At 39.8% G+C, this 17809-nt stretch overlaps 2 protein-coding genes and 2 pseudogenes across 4 annotated transcripts; all 4 read right to left on the bottom strand.

The window, feature by feature from the left end:
* Positions 1 to 56: 56 nt before the first annotated feature.
* Positions 57 to 4573, bottom strand: LOC103320785 (inactive protein kinase SELMODRAFT_444075-like). 2 transcript variants are annotated; one of them, XM_008222506.2, is made up of 8 exons: positions 4293 to 4573; positions 4031 to 4164; positions 2880 to 2974; positions 1614 to 2659; positions 1297 to 1454; positions 932 to 1008; positions 480 to 804; positions 57 to 376 (listed from the first exon to the last, which is right to left on the bottom strand). In XM_008222506.2, the coding sequence occupies exons 1-8, from the start codon at positions 4462 to 4464 to the stop codon at positions 227 to 229; spliced, it is 2157 nt and encodes a 718-aa protein (XP_008220728.2). In that variant the 5' UTR covers positions 4465 to 4573; the 3' UTR covers positions 57 to 226. The 2 variants fall into 2 exon arrangements, with proteins under 2 accessions (XP_008220728.2, XP_088901635.1); XM_089045509.1 differs by having other exon boundaries at positions 2861 to 2974; positions 4293 to 4565.
* A 621-nt stretch (positions 4574 to 5194) lies between these two features.
* LOC107880113 (strychnine-10-hydroxylase pseudogene) lies at positions 5195 to 6344 on the bottom strand (annotated as a pseudogene). The gene is made up of 2 exons (XR_016123542.1): positions 5960 to 6344; positions 5195 to 5879 (listed from the first exon to the last, which is right to left on the bottom strand). The product of XR_016123542.1 is annotated as a strychnine-10-hydroxylase pseudogene (transcript).
* A 2424-nt stretch (positions 6345 to 8768) lies between these two features.
* LOC148919680 (cytochrome P450 82A3 pseudogene) lies at positions 8769 to 9516 on the bottom strand (annotated as a pseudogene).
* Positions 9517 to 12609: 3093 nt separating this feature from the next.
* Positions 12610 to 14594, bottom strand: LOC103320784 (cytochrome P450 CYP82D47-like). Its single transcript, XM_016791770.2, has 2 exons — positions 13561 to 14594; positions 12610 to 13480 (listed from the first exon to the last, which is right to left on the bottom strand). The coding sequence occupies exons 1-2, from the start codon at positions 14512 to 14514 to the stop codon at positions 12857 to 12859; spliced, it is 1578 nt and encodes a 525-aa protein (XP_016647256.2). The 5' UTR covers positions 14515 to 14594; the 3' UTR covers positions 12610 to 12856.
* Positions 14595 to 17809: the final 3215 nt, after the last annotated feature.

Raw genomic sequence — 17809 nt, 5'->3', positions numbered from 1 at the left:
ATCAAATTAACTTAACATTGGTTGTGTATTTGATCTGCTTAACCAAACCCAAATCATTGTATTGCAAAATCAGATTTACTGTGACTAAAGTTTTGGAAACAATATACATGTAAAGAGAATTTATTACAAGCTATATTTTTAACTCAGACAAACAAATAAAAGATTATATCGGTGGAAGCAAAAAATACTGTCATGGATAAATTTCTCATCATAACCCAAAAAAGATTCAATGTGATAGTGTACGAGAATGGCTTCCTCTTGCTTCAGGTTGCCTTTGTGACCTTAGACCGTTCAAATGACCACTTCTACTACCAACTGAGTTCAGGTCTAGGCCCAGAGGAACAACTGGGTCTCCTCCTTCTAGCACTCTCAGTACCTGCACCAAAGCCAGACAATTTCAACTCAAACAACTTCCAAAGAAAAATGGGAAGGGATTTTTATTTTTATTTTTTCTAAAGATAGTAATTAAGCAAGGACACCTTCGACATTGGCGGTCTAGATTCAGGATCTCGACGCAGACACAGAGAAGCAGCACTCGCCATCGTCTGTAGTTGATGGTGCAAGTCGAGATTTTCAGGGGAGGCCAAGTTTGGGTCCAGTAACTGATAGGAATTTGAGAAGATGTGGTTTGGCTCTAATGTAGCTAAGGGGTGGAACCATTCTTCCAAAATATGACGTCCCTTGACATATTGCAATTCACTGATTCGTCTACCTGTCATAAGCTCTAATAGAACTACTCCGAATGCATAAACATCAACTTTGTGTGTAATTTGCCCACCATCAACATACTCCGGTGCCAGATACCTGCAGTTCACATTGAGGTTAATCACATGGAATTGCTTCCTGTCTTTTCTTTATTAAGTGCATACATTTGCATTGCTTTTGTACAAAAATTTCTTGGACCTATAGCAAGCAGATGGGAAAAAATTACCCTGAAGTTCCAATCACGCGGTCTTCATTGCTCATCTCCCATTCAGAGTACAATCTAGCAAGCCCAAAATCAGCAACCTAAATAAATAACAAACAGAGTAAAACATACGTGCATGTTCCATAAGCATCAATAGGGGTGTATAAAAATATGGCAGGATAATATCTTCATTTCCAAGGGGTCCCTTCCTGCCATGCAATGAATCATATTTCCAAGTCAAATAATATTTGATTGCAAGTCGAAAAGAGAAGATAATATGCCCTGCACTGTGAACAAATTAGTGACCATTGGAAATCATAGATGAAGATATGAAGGGCACATTTTTTCTGAAGTATATGCTATAAAATTTAAGAATCAGTTTCAAGTACCAGAGGTTCAAAATCATGGGTTAGAAGGATATTGTTGGGTCGTAGGTCTCTGTGTACTATACATCCCACTCTACAATCTTCATGCAAATACCGTAAACCACGAGCTGCTCCTGTTGCTATCTTTAGCCTTGACTCACAATCCAGAGAGGTTCTGTTTACTGTATGTCATTCAAACAAAATTAAGACCATGAGCATATGCGTATCAAGTCCATGAAGCTGCAGATGCGTATATGCAAAGAGAATGCCATGTCTATGAACCTGAAAAGAGCTTTGGAATGTGTTTGAAATTAAAAACACGATGTAAGAAAATTGCATACCATGTAAATGGAAATCCAAAGAACTGTTGCAGATGTACTCATAAACCAATACCCTTGCCTTGCCTTCAATACAATACCCAATGAGCAACACAACATTCCTGTGTTGTGCACAGCTCAATACTCGCACTTCTCTGCAAAAGTCAGCATCTGCTTGAGAACCACCAAACTTCAACTGCTTTACAGCAACAATTTGGCCGTCTCTCAATACCCCCCTGTGCACAACACCGAAACCACCTTCTGCCAAAAAGTTCATATCTGAGAATGCATCTGTAGCTTCCTCTAACTCTTTGTAAGAGAACTGTTTTGGAGGTTTCCCAAAAACCGGGGTTTTATGTTGACATAGAGAGCATAAAGGAGGAGGTACTGAGGAGGTTCTACCCAAAGAGACAGCATCCCTGATGCTTGAATTAATAAGGTAGCTTTTGTGATGGGTGTCCTTGGGCCCATGTTTATCTTTCCTTGTATCCTGATCAAATTGTGCACACTCATCAAACAGAGTTTGGAAAGTGGGAGATCTTGCTTTGTGAGCGTTGTTACAATTTTGGGGCATTGGGGGATTTCCATGATCCACAATGTGATTTGGGGGGATCCAAAAGACACTCTGAGTAGTAACTACAGATGACGGTCGGGGTTTAGACAGAGTTATAAGCCTTTCTCCAATTGTCTCAAGCTCTTCATACGGATCCTCTGAATAATTTCGTCTGTGGTTTCCTCTTTGTGGTCCTTCAAAAAGAGGATTCTGTTCATAGACAAGAAAAAGAGAAGTCACAGTGTCGTAACTTGATGAAGAGCCTTCTCCTGTGGTTCTTGTGTAGGAGGTACTTGGTTCTTCAGGACTGCTCACTGGAGTGGAGTGCTTCATTCTAGAAAGCCCTTGCAACTTTCCAACATGAGTTCCTGGTGAAGAAGCAGCAGAAAAGAATGGTGTTTGGAGTTCATCTTGGCACGCTAGATTGAGCCTCAGGACTTTAGGCTGAGATCCGTTCATCACCACGATGTTGCATCCAAGTTCTTCCATGCAATGCTTCCGCTCTTGCTTCAATTTTCTGTTAAAGGAGAACAATCTAGGGTGCTTAGCCACCCATTTGAATCTCACTCATAACGAAGAAACATAACTGGCACTTGGATATAAAAAGGCAACATGCTTTACTAGTTTAGGATAGCAGTAAATGTGTGAAACTGTGAGGGATGCAATCGACCCGTAAAGCATGCACCTAAATCAATAGCTCGGAAATAAGAAATAATACTTTTTGTATGTTTAATTACTTGTCCAGTACGACCCAGTTGGCTCCATTGCATCTTGCTTCAGCCGCCACAGCACCACCTGGTGTACTTAAAACTACCTTAATCCTCACTGTTACCTGCAATATACGATCATAACTAGTTTCATTAAAGAACTAGTCGGGAGCTTATTAGGAGGTGAAGCTCATAGACTGAGTGAGTTAAAAATTAAGCAGGATCACTGTAATTTATTAAAGGTTTTTTCCTTCTTCTAAAGCATTATTCAGCAGATACATTCTTTTAGTGGATTTACACCAGTGCAGTGAATACAACGGATCGATCTGTTCCGGATTACACACTAGGAGAACCAAGTTGATTAGAAATCGAGAAAAAGAAAAGGCAAAAAACAGAAAACAAAAACTAAACCAGGGAATAAAAAACAAACAAGGTGCAAACAAATTCAAATGATAATAATCCCCTTTCATAGTTCACATCATACAGAAGATACGATTCTGGGAATCTGATTGATCATTTTTATAAAGTTAATTCTCACTCCACGACATGTTCTAAGCACATAGAACATAGCATGTGCCACTCAAATGATTAACTTACAACTTGTTTGTGCCTCAAAACAAATCTAGAATCTATTAAATTCTGATAAGCCAATGATGAATGACAAGAACTTTCTTCATCTTGATTATTATAAAACAAAATCACCATAGATTGTTGCTTTTATCAAAATGCATAAAAATAAATAAATAAATTATAAAGGAACTAATTTGTGCATTATTGGAGATGAATTAAAAATAAATAAATAAATTATAAAGGAACTAATTTGTGCATTATTGGAGATGAATTAAAAATAAATAAATAAATTATAAAGGCACTAGTTTTGAATTAATAAATAAAGAGCAGACAACTATAGCATACATCATTAAAATGTCCAGTTGTGTACTACTAAAAACAAAAGCAAGAAAAAGCACACACAGCAAAGCAAGTACGACAAGTTCCAACGGCAACGTCCACGTGGTCCTATCTTAAGCGCCAAGCAGGCAACCTAACTACGTGGTCTTTGTCGCAAAAGGTTGAAATTTTTGAATTCCGAATGGAAAAACGAGTAAAGTGACGAGAAAAGACTAAATAGAGAAAGGCGGTAAGTGGCATAAACGTAAATTCAGCTAGAAATGACGAATCACCTGGATTTGGCTGTGAAACTGAAGCACCATCTGCGAACAAGACTCCGAGATCTGGCAAATCCGATCCGGCAAATCCTCCCGACGACTGCTACCGCAATCTCCGGTGAATCTCGGAAAGTTCCAGAATTTGTTACCTGCCCGCACTCAATTTCACGCACAAATTCCACATTAGCAACACAAATTGAACTCGCAAGTTTAAGCTTCAATTTTCTTTTCTTTCTTTTTTCAGAAAAGAAGAAGATTTAATTAGAAATTGAATTACCGGTTTTAACGGCGGAGAAAACAGCGAGCAAGGTTACGCAGTCGTCCGGGTGAACGACGTGAGTGAGAGCCCAGGCCAATGCCGTTTTTGAGATCACCTTCTCTGCTTTGACCGCCACTATGACTTTATCAGCACCTCCCATCCTGCTGTTGGTGCCGCCTTCCCCAACCATGAATTAATTGGTTCCAGAAGGAAAATTGAATTGAATTGAGGAGACTGAGAGTCTTGAAATTGTGGAAACTGTCAAGTGGAGTTGGGCTCAGTGCGTTCCTTAGGACTTAGGAGGAGGAAGAGGATCATATTGACAAGAAGCTACTACTGCTAAGCTGACCATGGTTAACTGACCCCGGTTAGGCCAGGAAAAATTAATAAAGTTATTCTTTATCAATTAACAATTTGGTATTAAAAATAATTAAATCGTTTTCACATTGATTTCAGATGTGATTGGAATTATTAATTAGTTGTTAATTTTTTCAACACTAAATAGTTACATAAAAAAACTTCCCCATTAATCGTAAGCAGCATGGGGATAGATAGCAAACTACAAATCAGAATTAAAACCTTGACCTTAATTGGGACATCGAAGTGACATTGTTGTCGGGCTAAGATCTTGGGGTGAGGACCACCAATTATGGAACCTCGTTGTAGAAAATGTTACACAAAGCACATGTGATGGTAGTAATTACATGAATGAGAAATCTCATGCCATAATTTATGAATACAATCTTTTTCGTTTCACAAAAGAAAAAAGAAGAGCAGCAGTGTTATTGTACAATTCTCTAATTCAAGGAAGTCCAATATTTTGTATAAAAATTTGGGCTCTAATTTAAAATAAAGAAAAAAGAAGAGCAGCAGTGCTATTTGGGCTTGATTCTCCACCTGATCACCTAAGAGACCAACGATAAATTAGGATAGCAACGTTGAGAGTAAATACATTCATTAATTAAATAATAATCTTGGTTTTATCATTTTATCCATAAAGTTGAGAAGGCAACGAGGTTTGATGAGAACTTGAAGAGAGTCGCCTTGATGTTTGTCAGTCCAGAGCTCTCAGTCATATCAATCGGTGCACTCGAGGGGTTGGAGATTTCAAACGCATGCACAAAACTAGCCAACGTCAATTGCACCATTTGAAGGCCAAATGCCAAGCCAGGGCATGCTCTTCTCCCACTTCCAAACGGAATTAACTCAAAGTGCAATCCCTTAACATCAACATCCTTGTGGGTCGTTAGAAACCTCTCAAGCTTGAATTCTAATGGATCGGGCCATATTCTCGGGTCGGTTTGGATCTTCCAAAGGTTCGTGATCAACCGGGTGCCTTTCGAGACATGGTAGCCGCCTATGGTGCAGTCCTCGGTGAACTCACGTGGTGCAGATAATGGTGCTGCTGGGTACAAACGCAGCGTTTCTTTTACTATGGCTTGGAGGTAGACTAGCTTGCTTACTGACTCACTCACAACTCTGTCTGCCTATTTCAGTGTCCAGTTCATTTTGGGCTCTTTTAAGCACGTGAGGGTTGTTCAATAATAGTGATATTGCCCATGTTAATGTGACCATGGTCGTATCGCTACCTCCTGCAATCATATTCTGCAAAAGTACAATTTATTTGATTAATTATTTATATTAAGCTAAAGTATATAGATTAAGCTAGGCATATGTTTGATTACCAAGCTTGTGGCTTTGTTGACTGTGTCAGCATCAAAACCGCCAAGGTCTGCACCATCAAACACAGAAAGCATGGCGTCTATGAAGTCTGGTTCCCCTTTAGCATCACCTCTTGCCCTCCTTCTCTTGTGCTCTTCAACCCACCCTTCAACGATGGCGTCCAGTTCTTTCGCAATCTTCTTCATCGCCTTCTCATACCCACCCAAGTCCAACCACCGAAGATAAGGCACCACATCACCCACCACAAACACCATCACATAATAAAACAAACACCTTCAATGCACTCTGAACCCTACGTGCTTCTTTCTTCTCAACCTCATCGGCAGCAAACGAATAATGCTTTCCGGCCACCATTCTAAGAATCACGTTCAAAGTTGTTATGGAGTTACAATAGTATTTCAGTTACAATAGTTAATTATACTAATGATAGGAAATGGTTAGTTGTCAGTTACGTTGTTATTATGTCATAACTCCATATTTATGTTGGTGATAATGACTTGTTGTAACTGTAGATTATTCTCTACAGACTTTATATATATTGTATAATGATCATATGAATAATATAAGGGAAAATCAGTTTCTACATGGTATCAGAGCTAATGGCTAACGCCAATTAGCGATCCTTCATTTGCCAACATTGAGAGTCGTTGGCTCTCCTCGCCCGAAATGGTGTTTGCTTCTGTATATTTCTCCATCTTCTCCTCCCTTCTATAATCAGTAAAGTTTTTTTTTCTCTCTGCCGCTGCCATTTCCTTTTATTTTTCAACGCTCCCTATCAAGCTCTCTGCTCATTGATGAGACTTTATCTTTCACTCTCTTCGTGTCTAGCTCTCTGTTGAAGATTGAGTCATTTCTCCTTCTTATGCTCTCTATTGAAGATTGAGCCTTCTCCCCCTTGTCAATTGTCATTGCTTGCCAAGACTTATCCTAGCCGGCCTTTGTATCTGTCCTACTGTGCTTCATTATCGTTAGTCCCTTTGCACAACCGTTGTCTATCCCTCATGTGCTCTATCTCTCTCTCTCTCTCTCTCTCTCTCTCTCTCTCTCTTTCTCTCTCTGTGGTTATATCAAGACTCCCTCTCTTTCTCTTTGGTGTCATGAGCCCCCAATTTTTCCAATATCTATCTCTTCTCTACACACATGCTTCCCCTTCTTCCCTTAAGCTTCATCTCTCTCTCCTAGCCAAACACTCGTGCTCCTCACCTTAATGCTTTCCTTCCTTAATTTTGTTTTTATTAGAAGCCCATATCTATGAATAAAATAAAATAAAAACTTCCTTTCCTTTCACTTTTCCTCGTCTGCAATTATGGTTTCTCTCTCTCATGTATTTTTGATGGTTTCTCTATCGTGGTGTCCATACTTTCCCCTTGTTTGTTGATGTTGCCTGTCATCGCTCACCGAGCCGTCTCTCTTTGCTCCATGAGCCTCGTCAATGCTCGCCGAGCCTTCTTTGCCTTGCTACACTGCCGGTGTTCCTTTTGCACATCCCTTGTTTCTTCCTCTGTGTTGCTGACTCGGTATCGGCCACTCAAGCCCTATCACTGTGTTGTTGCCTAGTATCGGCCTCTCATGCTCTATCTATGCTCAACCTGTGTTCTCCTCCCCTCTTAAGCCTAATCTCTTTCTTGGATTTTACTGTTGGTCTTTGTCTTCTTCAATGCTCTCTTGCGCTGCCTTTCTTCTTCTCTGTTACAAGGATATTGTTTTCTTTTCTTTATAATTCTTTTATTTTACTGGGTATTCTCTTCTCTTCTTTTCAATTGTATTGTCTCCCTCTTTTTGTCTGTTTTCCCTCAGAGACCACACTTCTCTATTGTTGGTTTCTGTCTCTTGAAATCTCTCTCCCCTTTCTTTGTTTTGAGCCATCTTTCTATATGTTTATCTGAGAGACTCTTTCCCTCCCTATCAAGGAGTTCTCCTTTCTTTCTCTTCCCTCTTCAACCTTTTTCACTTTTAACTTTGTAATCTTCTCTGCACACCACTGATATCCTTGTGCTTAGCTCTCTCTCTTGAGCTCTATATTTCTATCCTTTCCATGTGCTGGGTTTTTCTCTCATTTTCTAATATTTATTTTATTAACAAAAAAAAAACGTAATTTATTTATGTACTTGTCTCAAGATTCTGTCTTTCTCACGCTAACAAAAACGTAATTTATTTATGTACTTGTCTAAAGAGCCTGTCTTTCTCACGCTCCTTTTAATTTGTCTATCTCACCGTGAGACTCTCACATGGTTTCCCTCCCCCACCCCCTTCCTTTTTATCTATGTCAAATGGCAAGTGTCTTTGTCTTTTTCCCCATCCCTTTATTTTCCCGCTTACCGCATGCTCTTTATCCTACCTAGAGCTGATTCCTAGGTAGGGTTGTGTTTCTCAGGTGCCTAGAGTTGTTTCCTAGGTACATTTGACTTGTATGTCAGCCTGTCATTTTATTCCTTCCTTCCATGAGCCCATGCGCTCATTCACTTGCTGGCTTTTAATGGGCGTTATTTTTATTTTTCTGTTACTTTGTTTCTCTCAAGTCGTTGTTGCGCCTATGGAGTTCTTCTTTTTTGTTTCCCTTACTAGACTACTACAGACGACTACTATTGCCATCCCCATCACCATGTGGTTTCTTCATTCACATCTTGCTATGCTATGCATACTCGATTTGCGGGGGAGTGTTTTGGAGTTACAACAGTGTTTCAGTTACACTAGTTAATCCTACTAATGATAGGAAATGGTCAGTTGTCAGTTATGTTGTTATTAGGCCATAACTCCATATTTATGTTTGTGATAATGACTTGTTGTAACTGTAGATTATTCTTTACAGACTTTATATATACTGTATAATGATCATATGAATAATATAAGGGAAAATCAGTTTCTACAAAAGTCATGTCCCCAAACCACTACTTCAACTCCACCAAAACTTTGTCGCTATTATTGCTCTCCCTTTTCTCCTCGGTGCTCCAAGTTTTGTACAATTCTTGCAAGAAAGTTGTCACTTCAGAGACTCGAATGCATCTGAGCAGCTCAAGCCTTGGCTTAGAGAGCAGCTCCAAGGTGGTAATCTTGCGCATCTCTCGCCAGAAGGGTCCAGAGGGTGCAAACGCAAACATGGCGCCGTTATAGCCAATGTGATCCACAACCGGGAGCTTTGGACGCGAGTTTAAGACCAAGCCATTGGTTGTGAAGCATTCTTATGCTATCTCACTGCTGCTTATCACCAGAGATGGATGGACGCCAAGGCGGATGGTGAAGAGAGGCCCGTACTGGTCAGCCATGGCTGCCAATGTGATGTGAGGAGGTGTGGATCCTCCTAGCAAGGGAAGGTGGCCAAATATCGGCCATGCACCCTTGGCTTAAGTTGGGGCTAATTTGGCAGGTCTCCATCTGCGTGAGAAGTAATAGGAAACGATGATTATTGTAAATGAAAAAGCAGTGATAGAGTTTACATAAGGGAGAGAATAATCCATTGAAACTATTTGGTAATTGGAAACTTAGAAAGCTAGAGAATGAAAGCCCTGTCACACATATTATATAGGCGTTATATCTATGTTGATATATGATATATACCAATACCACCTCATGAGGCAAGAACAGAATATTATTATAATAGATAAAATTCTATGCCTAGGAAGCAATGCATGGTATGGTGATGGAGGGTGGTGGGGTAGCCTCACATGAAAAACTATGTATCTACTTTGTTTGCTATTGCTACGAGACACGACATATTTATTTCCCGAACGTAACTTCTAGTAGTCTATTCCTTTCCAATTGTCCATCTCATTTTGTAGATTTATATCAAAAGGCTGGACCATCAAGTAAGACAAGATTATACACATGTATGATGTTTATACCAGCCAATTAGAGAATGACATATGAAATTCGATCCACAAACAACCTATTAAATCTAAGCAACTTATTTCGTCCCACAAAATACCATCGGTAGGTTATGAGCATTAGCCACCCTGGCTTGCCAATCATGACTGGAAACCACGCTCTATTGGAGATTTCTGAGAAGGACACATGGTTCCTCCTCAGGTGATGCCCACAGTCTCACATTGAAATCTCACTCGAGATGCATATCTCCCAAAATCTATAAAAATAGGAACAAGTCCCCAAAACAGGGTAATTGAGACATTTGGCTACTTAGCCATAAATTTGTCTAGATCACTATTACAGTCGAAGAGCACACAGAGCCAAAGGCGACATCATCACTGAATTGGGCCCAAAAATGTCCAACCAGTTTTAAGCATCAACATATGACATGTTCCTTATTTTGATCATGTCAAAAGTAGAGGAATTTATAAACTGGAACTATTTATTTTAATACATTCAGAACATATATGCATATGTGCATTTTATAATATCACAGCATTTGTTACCACATATAGCTAAATTCTCACTCTCAACTATTTAATTATAAAAATTAGGAGACAAGCATGGTTTGATGAGGACATGAAGAGGGGTCAGTTTCATGGTCGTAAGTCCAATACTTCTAATCATATCAACTGGTGTGTTTTCTTAAGTCGTGACATCAAACGAATGAAGAAAACTAGCCAAAGTTAAAAGTGTCATATGAAGGCCAAAACTTATCCCAGGGCGTGCTCTTCTACCACTGCCAAACGGCATCAGCTCAAATTGCTGACCCTGAACATCAACATCCTTATGGGTAGTGATAAATCTCTCTAGCTTGAACTCCATCGGGTCAGTCCAAACCCGTGGGTCAGTTTGGATCTTCCACAGGTTCACTAGTGATAAGTACATTATTTCATATATTTTTATACATCTTATATTTGGTTTTTGTAGGAAAAGTTAATTAAAAAGAGCATTATTACCTTACTTTTTCCACGTGTCATGACGTGAGTGGCTAGTCAAATATGGTACAAACAAACACAGAGGAAGCACATCATAATCATAGGGTACAAGCCATACAAGGCTCTGATACCATGTGTTTGTACCCAGTTTTGGTAAATGGACCAAAAATGGTCTAATGGGTTAAAAGAATATTTTAAAGCTAAATCCAGGGCCATTAACATTTGTTTTTTTGTTTTTTTGTTTTTCTCAAAAAGTCATCCATGTCCTAATGGGCTTTTTGGAATAAATCAATAGGAATGCCCAAACTGTGAAGGATCAGATCCTTATCTCGCACTAAAGGTTAAAAATCGATAAATGTGTTTCCTAGGCCCTTGTGAGAGGCTGAAGGGGATTATCACATTTAATGATGACTTGACCTTCTTCTCTCCCAGCAAGAAAACAAGTCGTACAAAAGCCACCAAAACCAGAGGATGATCAAATTGCTAGCCAAGTCTTCAAGTACAAAGGGTCAAGTCAAGAGAGCTTCACAAAGAAAACTAACAGTTCCTGACAGAAGCCTTCCATCATTCTCTATATGAACCGGTTAAAGCCAGCAAACCAGCAGCTGACCTTGAACCATAAGCCAAAGGTCTTGTCGCAGTTTCCATCATTACAAGCTCCTTCTTCCTCTATAAATAAAGAAGGTCTCCTTCAGAAGAAGATGACTCTATCTCCAAAATCAGACACAACGTCTCAAAAAACACTTGAAAATCTTAAGATAGCAATCTGCCTACTCTATTTAGATAACCAGTCGACAACTCCTGTGTTTCTCTCTCGTAGCTCTGCCATATTCATGGTATGATTTTCTTTTAAAAGTAATATGTTTCAATTCTTGTAATTACTTAACTAGATTGAGAAATCTCCAGTCTCTCTTTCCTTGCTTTGTAATTCGGATTTAAAGATAATTGATGGATTAGTTTAAGAAGGTTCTGTTATTTAATCTAGTTTACACTTATATTGAGTATAAGTTGCAGAAAAATCGTCTTAAATGAATCCACTTAATTAACTAAAAATGAATTATGGACCATTTTAGTACATAAAATTGAATTCCCGCCTTCGTCCCTTTATAAAAGTCCACAGAACCAACGTTCGGGCCCGAAAAGGGACTAGGGCCCGAATGAAACATTAATAACAGGAGGGATAGAAAGTTGAGTTGGGCCCGAATTTTACCCCTGGGCCCGAATTAACTATTAATCCAGCCTGAGGACGATATAAATATTGAAACTGGTTGATAAAACCCAGATAGGGTCTTACTAACCACGATCTTGGTCTTTCTATCTTACTTGTTTAGGTATCGCCCATACTTATCAGGTTGACATTCGCGAAGGAAAGAATATTGAAGTCCTCTTAACTGAGGCATAGAAAAGAATCAATCCAGGCCAGTACCCCCCTTGGAGCACAATGGCTTGAGAAGAAGTCCAGAAAAAGACGCGCAAGTTCCATCAGAATTAACCATTCATAAGCATCCATACCAGGTCTATTAGGCTGGTCTTATACCCAATAATGGCACACCTACGCAACATCATGAATCAAAGTTGAGAAAAGTTGACAGATAGGGCCTCAACTGGGCCCGCTTGCTTTTGGTAAACTAATTCAACTTTCAATTTTGTTCAGAAATTGAAGGAGTCCTCTTTGTGAGCCAAGAGACACCATCTAATCGGGGCATTGGTGTTGATCTAACTAAACCTCTCCGTTCCTCCGAGCAAAGCTGACCCCCCGCGGGAGGCGAAAAGGAATGACGTATGAAAAAAAGGACCAACACCATGCTAATGATTGAGGAAGAATTGAGAAGAAGAAGAATCGAGAAATCAGAGAGAGAAAATGAGAATATTATATGAGAGTTATTTTCTGATTAACGAATATTACAGTACCAAGAGACCTTTATACTTTGGGCTTCGCTTAGTAATTAAACTAGCTCTTTTTAACTAATTGAAAGATACACGTGACTATTACAATAGCTAATACAAACTAGCACTCATGATTAACACAACAGTCTTGACACCTCAGCAACCTTGCTATTAGCCAAACAAATAATTAAATAAAAATCATTGTTTATCATTTTATCCATAAAGTTGAGAGGGCAAACGAGGTTTGATGAGAACTTGAAGAGGGGTCGCCTTGACGTTTGTCAGTCCATAGCTCTCAATCATGTCAATCGGTGCACTCGAGGGGTTGGAGATTTCAAACGCATGCACAAAACTAGCCAACGCAAATTGCACCATTTGAAGGGCAAATGCCAAGCCAGGGCATGCTCTTCTCCCACTTCCAAATGGCATTAACTCAAAGTGCAATCCCTTAATATCAACATCCCTGTGGGTGGTCAGAAACCTCTCTGGCTTGAATTCCAATGGATCGGGCCATATTCTCGGGTCGGTTTGGATCTTCCAAAGGTTCGTGATCAACCGGGTGCCCTTTGAGACATGGTAGCCGCCTATGGTGCAGTCCTCGGTGAACTCTCGTGGTCCAGATAATGGTGCTGCTGGGTACAAACGCAGCGTCTCTTTCACTATGGCTTGGATGTAGACCAGCTTGTTTATATCTGACTCACTCACAACTCTCTGTCTCCCTATTTCAGTGTCCAGTTCATTTTGGGCTCTTCTAAGCACGTGAGGGTTGTTCAATAATAGTGATATCGCCCATGTTAATGTGACCATGGTCGTATCGCTACCTGCTGAAATCATAGTCTGCAAAAATACAATTTATTTGATTAATTATTTATATAAAGCTAAATTATATAGATTAAGCTAGGCATATGTTTGATTACCAAGCTTGTGGCTTTGTTGACTGTGTCAGCATCAAAACCGCCAAGGTCTGCACCATCAAGCACAGAAAGCATGGCGTCTATGAAGTCTGGTTCCCCTTTAGCATCACCTCTTGCCCTCCTTCTCTTGTGCTCTTCAACCCACCCTCCAACGATGGCATCCAGTTCTATCGCAATCTTCTTCATCGCCTTCTCATGCCCACCCAAGTCCAACCACCGAAGATAAGGCACCACATCACCCACCACAAACAGCCCCAAATAATAAAAAAACTCCTTCAATGCACTCTGAACCCTACGTGCTTCTTTCTTCTCATCCTCATCGGCCGCAACCGAATAACGCTTTCCGGCCACCATTCTAAGAATCACGTTCAAGGCCAGGTCCCCAAACCACTGCTTCAACTCCACCAAAACTCTGTCACTATTATTGCTCTCCCTTCTCTCCGCGGTGCTCCAAGTTTTGTACAATTCTTGCAAGAAAGTTGTCACTTCAGAGACTCGAATGTGCCTGAGCAGCTCAAGCCTTCGGTTCGAGAGCAGCTTCAAGGTGGTAATCTTGCGCATCTCTCGCCAGAGGGGTCCGGAGGGTGCAAACCCAAACATGGCGTGGTTATAGCCAACGTGTTCCACAACCGCGAGCTTTGGACGCGAGCTTAAGGCCAAATCATTGGTTGTGAAGCATTCTTTTGCGATCTCACTGCTGCTTATCACCAGAGATGGATAGACGCCGAGGCGAATGGTGAAGAGAGGCCCGTACTGGTCAGCCATGGCTGCCAATTTGATGTGAGGAGGTGTGGATCCTCCTAGCAAGGGAAGGTGGCCAAATATCGGCCATGCACCCTTGGCTTCGGTTGGGGCTAATTTGGCAGGTCTCCATCTGCGTGAGAAGTAATAGGAAACGATGATTATTGTAAATAAAAAAGCAGTGATGGAGTTTACATAAGGGAGAGAATAATCCATTGAAAACTAATTGGTAATTGGAAACTTAGAAAGCTAAGAGAATGAAAGCCCGTTACGCATATTATATAGGCGTGATATCTATGCTCATATATATGGATACCACCTCATGAGGATATAACATAATATTATTTTTATAGATAAAATTCTACGCCAAGGAAGTAATGCATTGGTCACGTCAAAAGTAACTTCAAACTTCAACGCCACGTGGCAGACATGTATAATTATTGAACAATCAAACAGATTTTTTTTATTGGGGTATATCTCTCTAAAGCTTAATATTAATTATCAATAGAATTTAATATGATTAATATTAAGCTTCAGCAGCAGTTAATAATTAAGATACGATTTCCTTATCTCTGATTCTGAGTGATCAAAAAAGTATCCAATGGGTGGAGTTACCTTGTTATTGGTTTGTGTCGAAAAGCCTAACACATGTTAACCGGTTAATCATCTTTTGTTCCGATTTCAAACCCAACGTAAGTTGCATGATTTGAAGAACGAGAGAAATTCCTGATCATATAAATTTATAATTGTATTTGTTATAATTGGAAGGACCCTAATGTCATTAATTTGGACTCACGAATGGGTTGAATTTTGATAAACACGGAGATATTTTCCATTTTGCAACTTAATTTTATTGGTTCAACTTATCGGCAGCTAAAAAAAAAAGATTTTCGCTGGTTAAAGGGGCGATGTCTGCTTCCCAACTTTACCTGCTTCATTTCCATTAGCTTGCATGGTGATGGTAAATTGGTAATGGAGTGTGGTGGGGCAGCCTCGCATGGAAAACTATGTATCTAATTTGTTTGCTACTGCTACGAGACACAGACCATTGCTCAAAAATCGATAAATTTATTATTTCCCACACTCAACTTCTAGTAGTCAATTCCTTTCCAAGAATAACATTTGTGCATCTCATTTTGTGGATTGAGACCATCCAGTAAGATAAGATTTTGTCCACAAAAAAATAAATAAAGATAAGATTATACTCATGTATGATGTCTATATCATATCTGACCGGCTAATTAGAGAATGACATATTGGATTGGAGATCTACAAAGGACCTATTAAATATAGGCAATCTATTCAGTTCCACAAAATATCATTGACAGATTGTGAGCATTCGGCACCTTGGCCTGCCAATCATGACTGGAAACCACGCTCCATTGGAGACTTCTCACAAGTACACATGGCGTGAAAGGACCCGCCTCAAATTCCCCATTGGAATCTGTGACGAACCCTCTCCCTATGCGACACCAGGCATGCGTCAGCCCAAATTACTAAAATACCCTTCTTGCCCTAATTCCAATACAACTTTAGGGCTTGACTTTTACTAGAAAATCGGTGGAGCTTCCTCTGAAATTGGCTCAAAACCCAGAAATCTATATGCACAGTAAACACAACAAGTTTGTAAGGGTTCAGCAAGCACAATGTATAAACCACACACCAATTAGATAAAGTTTAATGGGCTTCAGGTCCCCATTTATCAATATAAGAATGTCAGCAAAATCAACTTGACAAAACTGAACATAACAAACAAATCATAAACTTGCGGCTGCACCTAGGTTAGCCTAGGTTGCTTACGTACCCTTACTGAGGGATCAAGCTACACATAGTTCTTTCTACCATAAATCACAATTAACATAATATAGAAATGTTCAAAGTGAAATCAACAATAACATTCTAAAATCATTCCTTACTTAATTTCAACAATCTATATAATTGAATGACATGCCCTGTAATTATGTACTTAATTGTTCAATTAGTTTATTATTGTACATCCAAACACATATGTAACTAACCCTTTTACTTGAAAGCCATACCTGCGAGCGTCCACAGCGTGCATATGTCATCCAGTCACCAACCATGGGTACATAGGAAATATCATTAAATCCAAAGGCAACATGGGAAGAGGAAACTAGCTAACCACCTACATAGACAAGCCGGGCAGGTGGCTAGGGATCCTGGCTAACCTTATGCAGATAATATGAGCAGAGTGGCGAAGAATATCCTGTTAACTGTCACACGTTGGTACTGCACTATTCTCCATATAGATGTACCTCAAACATAATCTATCAATTCCCAGTGCTACACATGTTGAATGACCAACTCCACATGTGTGTCGCATCCTAGCAGAACTCAAGGACATGTGGCCAACCTGAGAACGCAAATAATCCGTCAATTCCCGAGTAGGACTCAAGGAGATATACTCAACCTGAGAACGCAATCCTAGCAGAACTCAGGGAGATATAATCAACATGAGAACGCAAATCATAGCAAAACTCAAGGAGATATACTCAACCTGAGAGCGTAAATAATCCGTCAATTCTCCTAGCAGGACTTATGGAGATTTACTCAACCTGAGAACGCAAATCCTGACAACACATGGTTCGGGCGTCTTCGATACTCGTGGGGCAATGTCATATGCACGTAGACAAATTCGAAGGCAACTAAGGTGTCTGAAGACAATTCGAAGGCACCCATATGTCCAAAGACATTCCGAAGACAACTGTATGTCCGAAGACATCAATATTTCCGAAGACATCCAGGATATCCGAAGACATCAATATTTCTGAAGGCAAAATATTTCCAATTTCAAATGATTTAACACATATATAAAAATAAAAAATAGATATAACATGCTTGGAAAGTAAATACGATAAAACAATTATTCACAAATATTTAATAAAACTCTAATAGCATAAAATCATTTTAAAACAAATAACCAAATCACAACACCTCCTAACTAATTGGTCTCGATCGGGGCGACAAGGCCCAGCATCTAGGTCAATTAGCCCGTGGGGCAAATGACCTCTAATTTCTGATCTGAAATTTTGGTCTAACAAAGTCTACTCAACAAGTCCCGAAAGTTTGGTCTTGATCGAGCATTCGGATCTAAGCTAATCGCATGATCGGACAATGATTGGTTCGCTTAACCCTAGAATCATTGACTCGGAATATTCAGGACTCCAATTCTTAATCCGTAAGTTCCTACACGATCCTAGAGGTACATGGAATAACATAATTGAAATTGGAACCAATCTAATGGTCTGAACCTATCGAACATAGATATCGCATTATAGGCGCAGTATACGTTCGATAGTCAAATAGTAACCAAATTCAAATATGAGCATATCGTCGTGCTCGGGACGACATGTGAAACATTTTAAGATAGAATGGCCCGCCACACAATGGCCCATGCGTCGTCGGCAACGGTAGGTGTCTTGAGTAGGGGTGGGCATTATTGCCGAAACCCCGATCAAACCGGTATGAAATTGGTAAAAAAAAGCCTAAA

This window comes from Prunus mume, linkage group LG2 (assembly GCF_029339155.1).
Source record: "Prunus mume cultivar Tortuosa linkage group LG2, ASM2933915v1, whole genome shotgun sequence".
In the NCBI taxonomy this organism is placed as follows: Eukaryota; Viridiplantae; Streptophyta; class Magnoliopsida; order Rosales; family Rosaceae; genus Prunus; species Prunus mume.
This window is presented reverse-complemented; position numbering and strand designations above follow the sequence as displayed.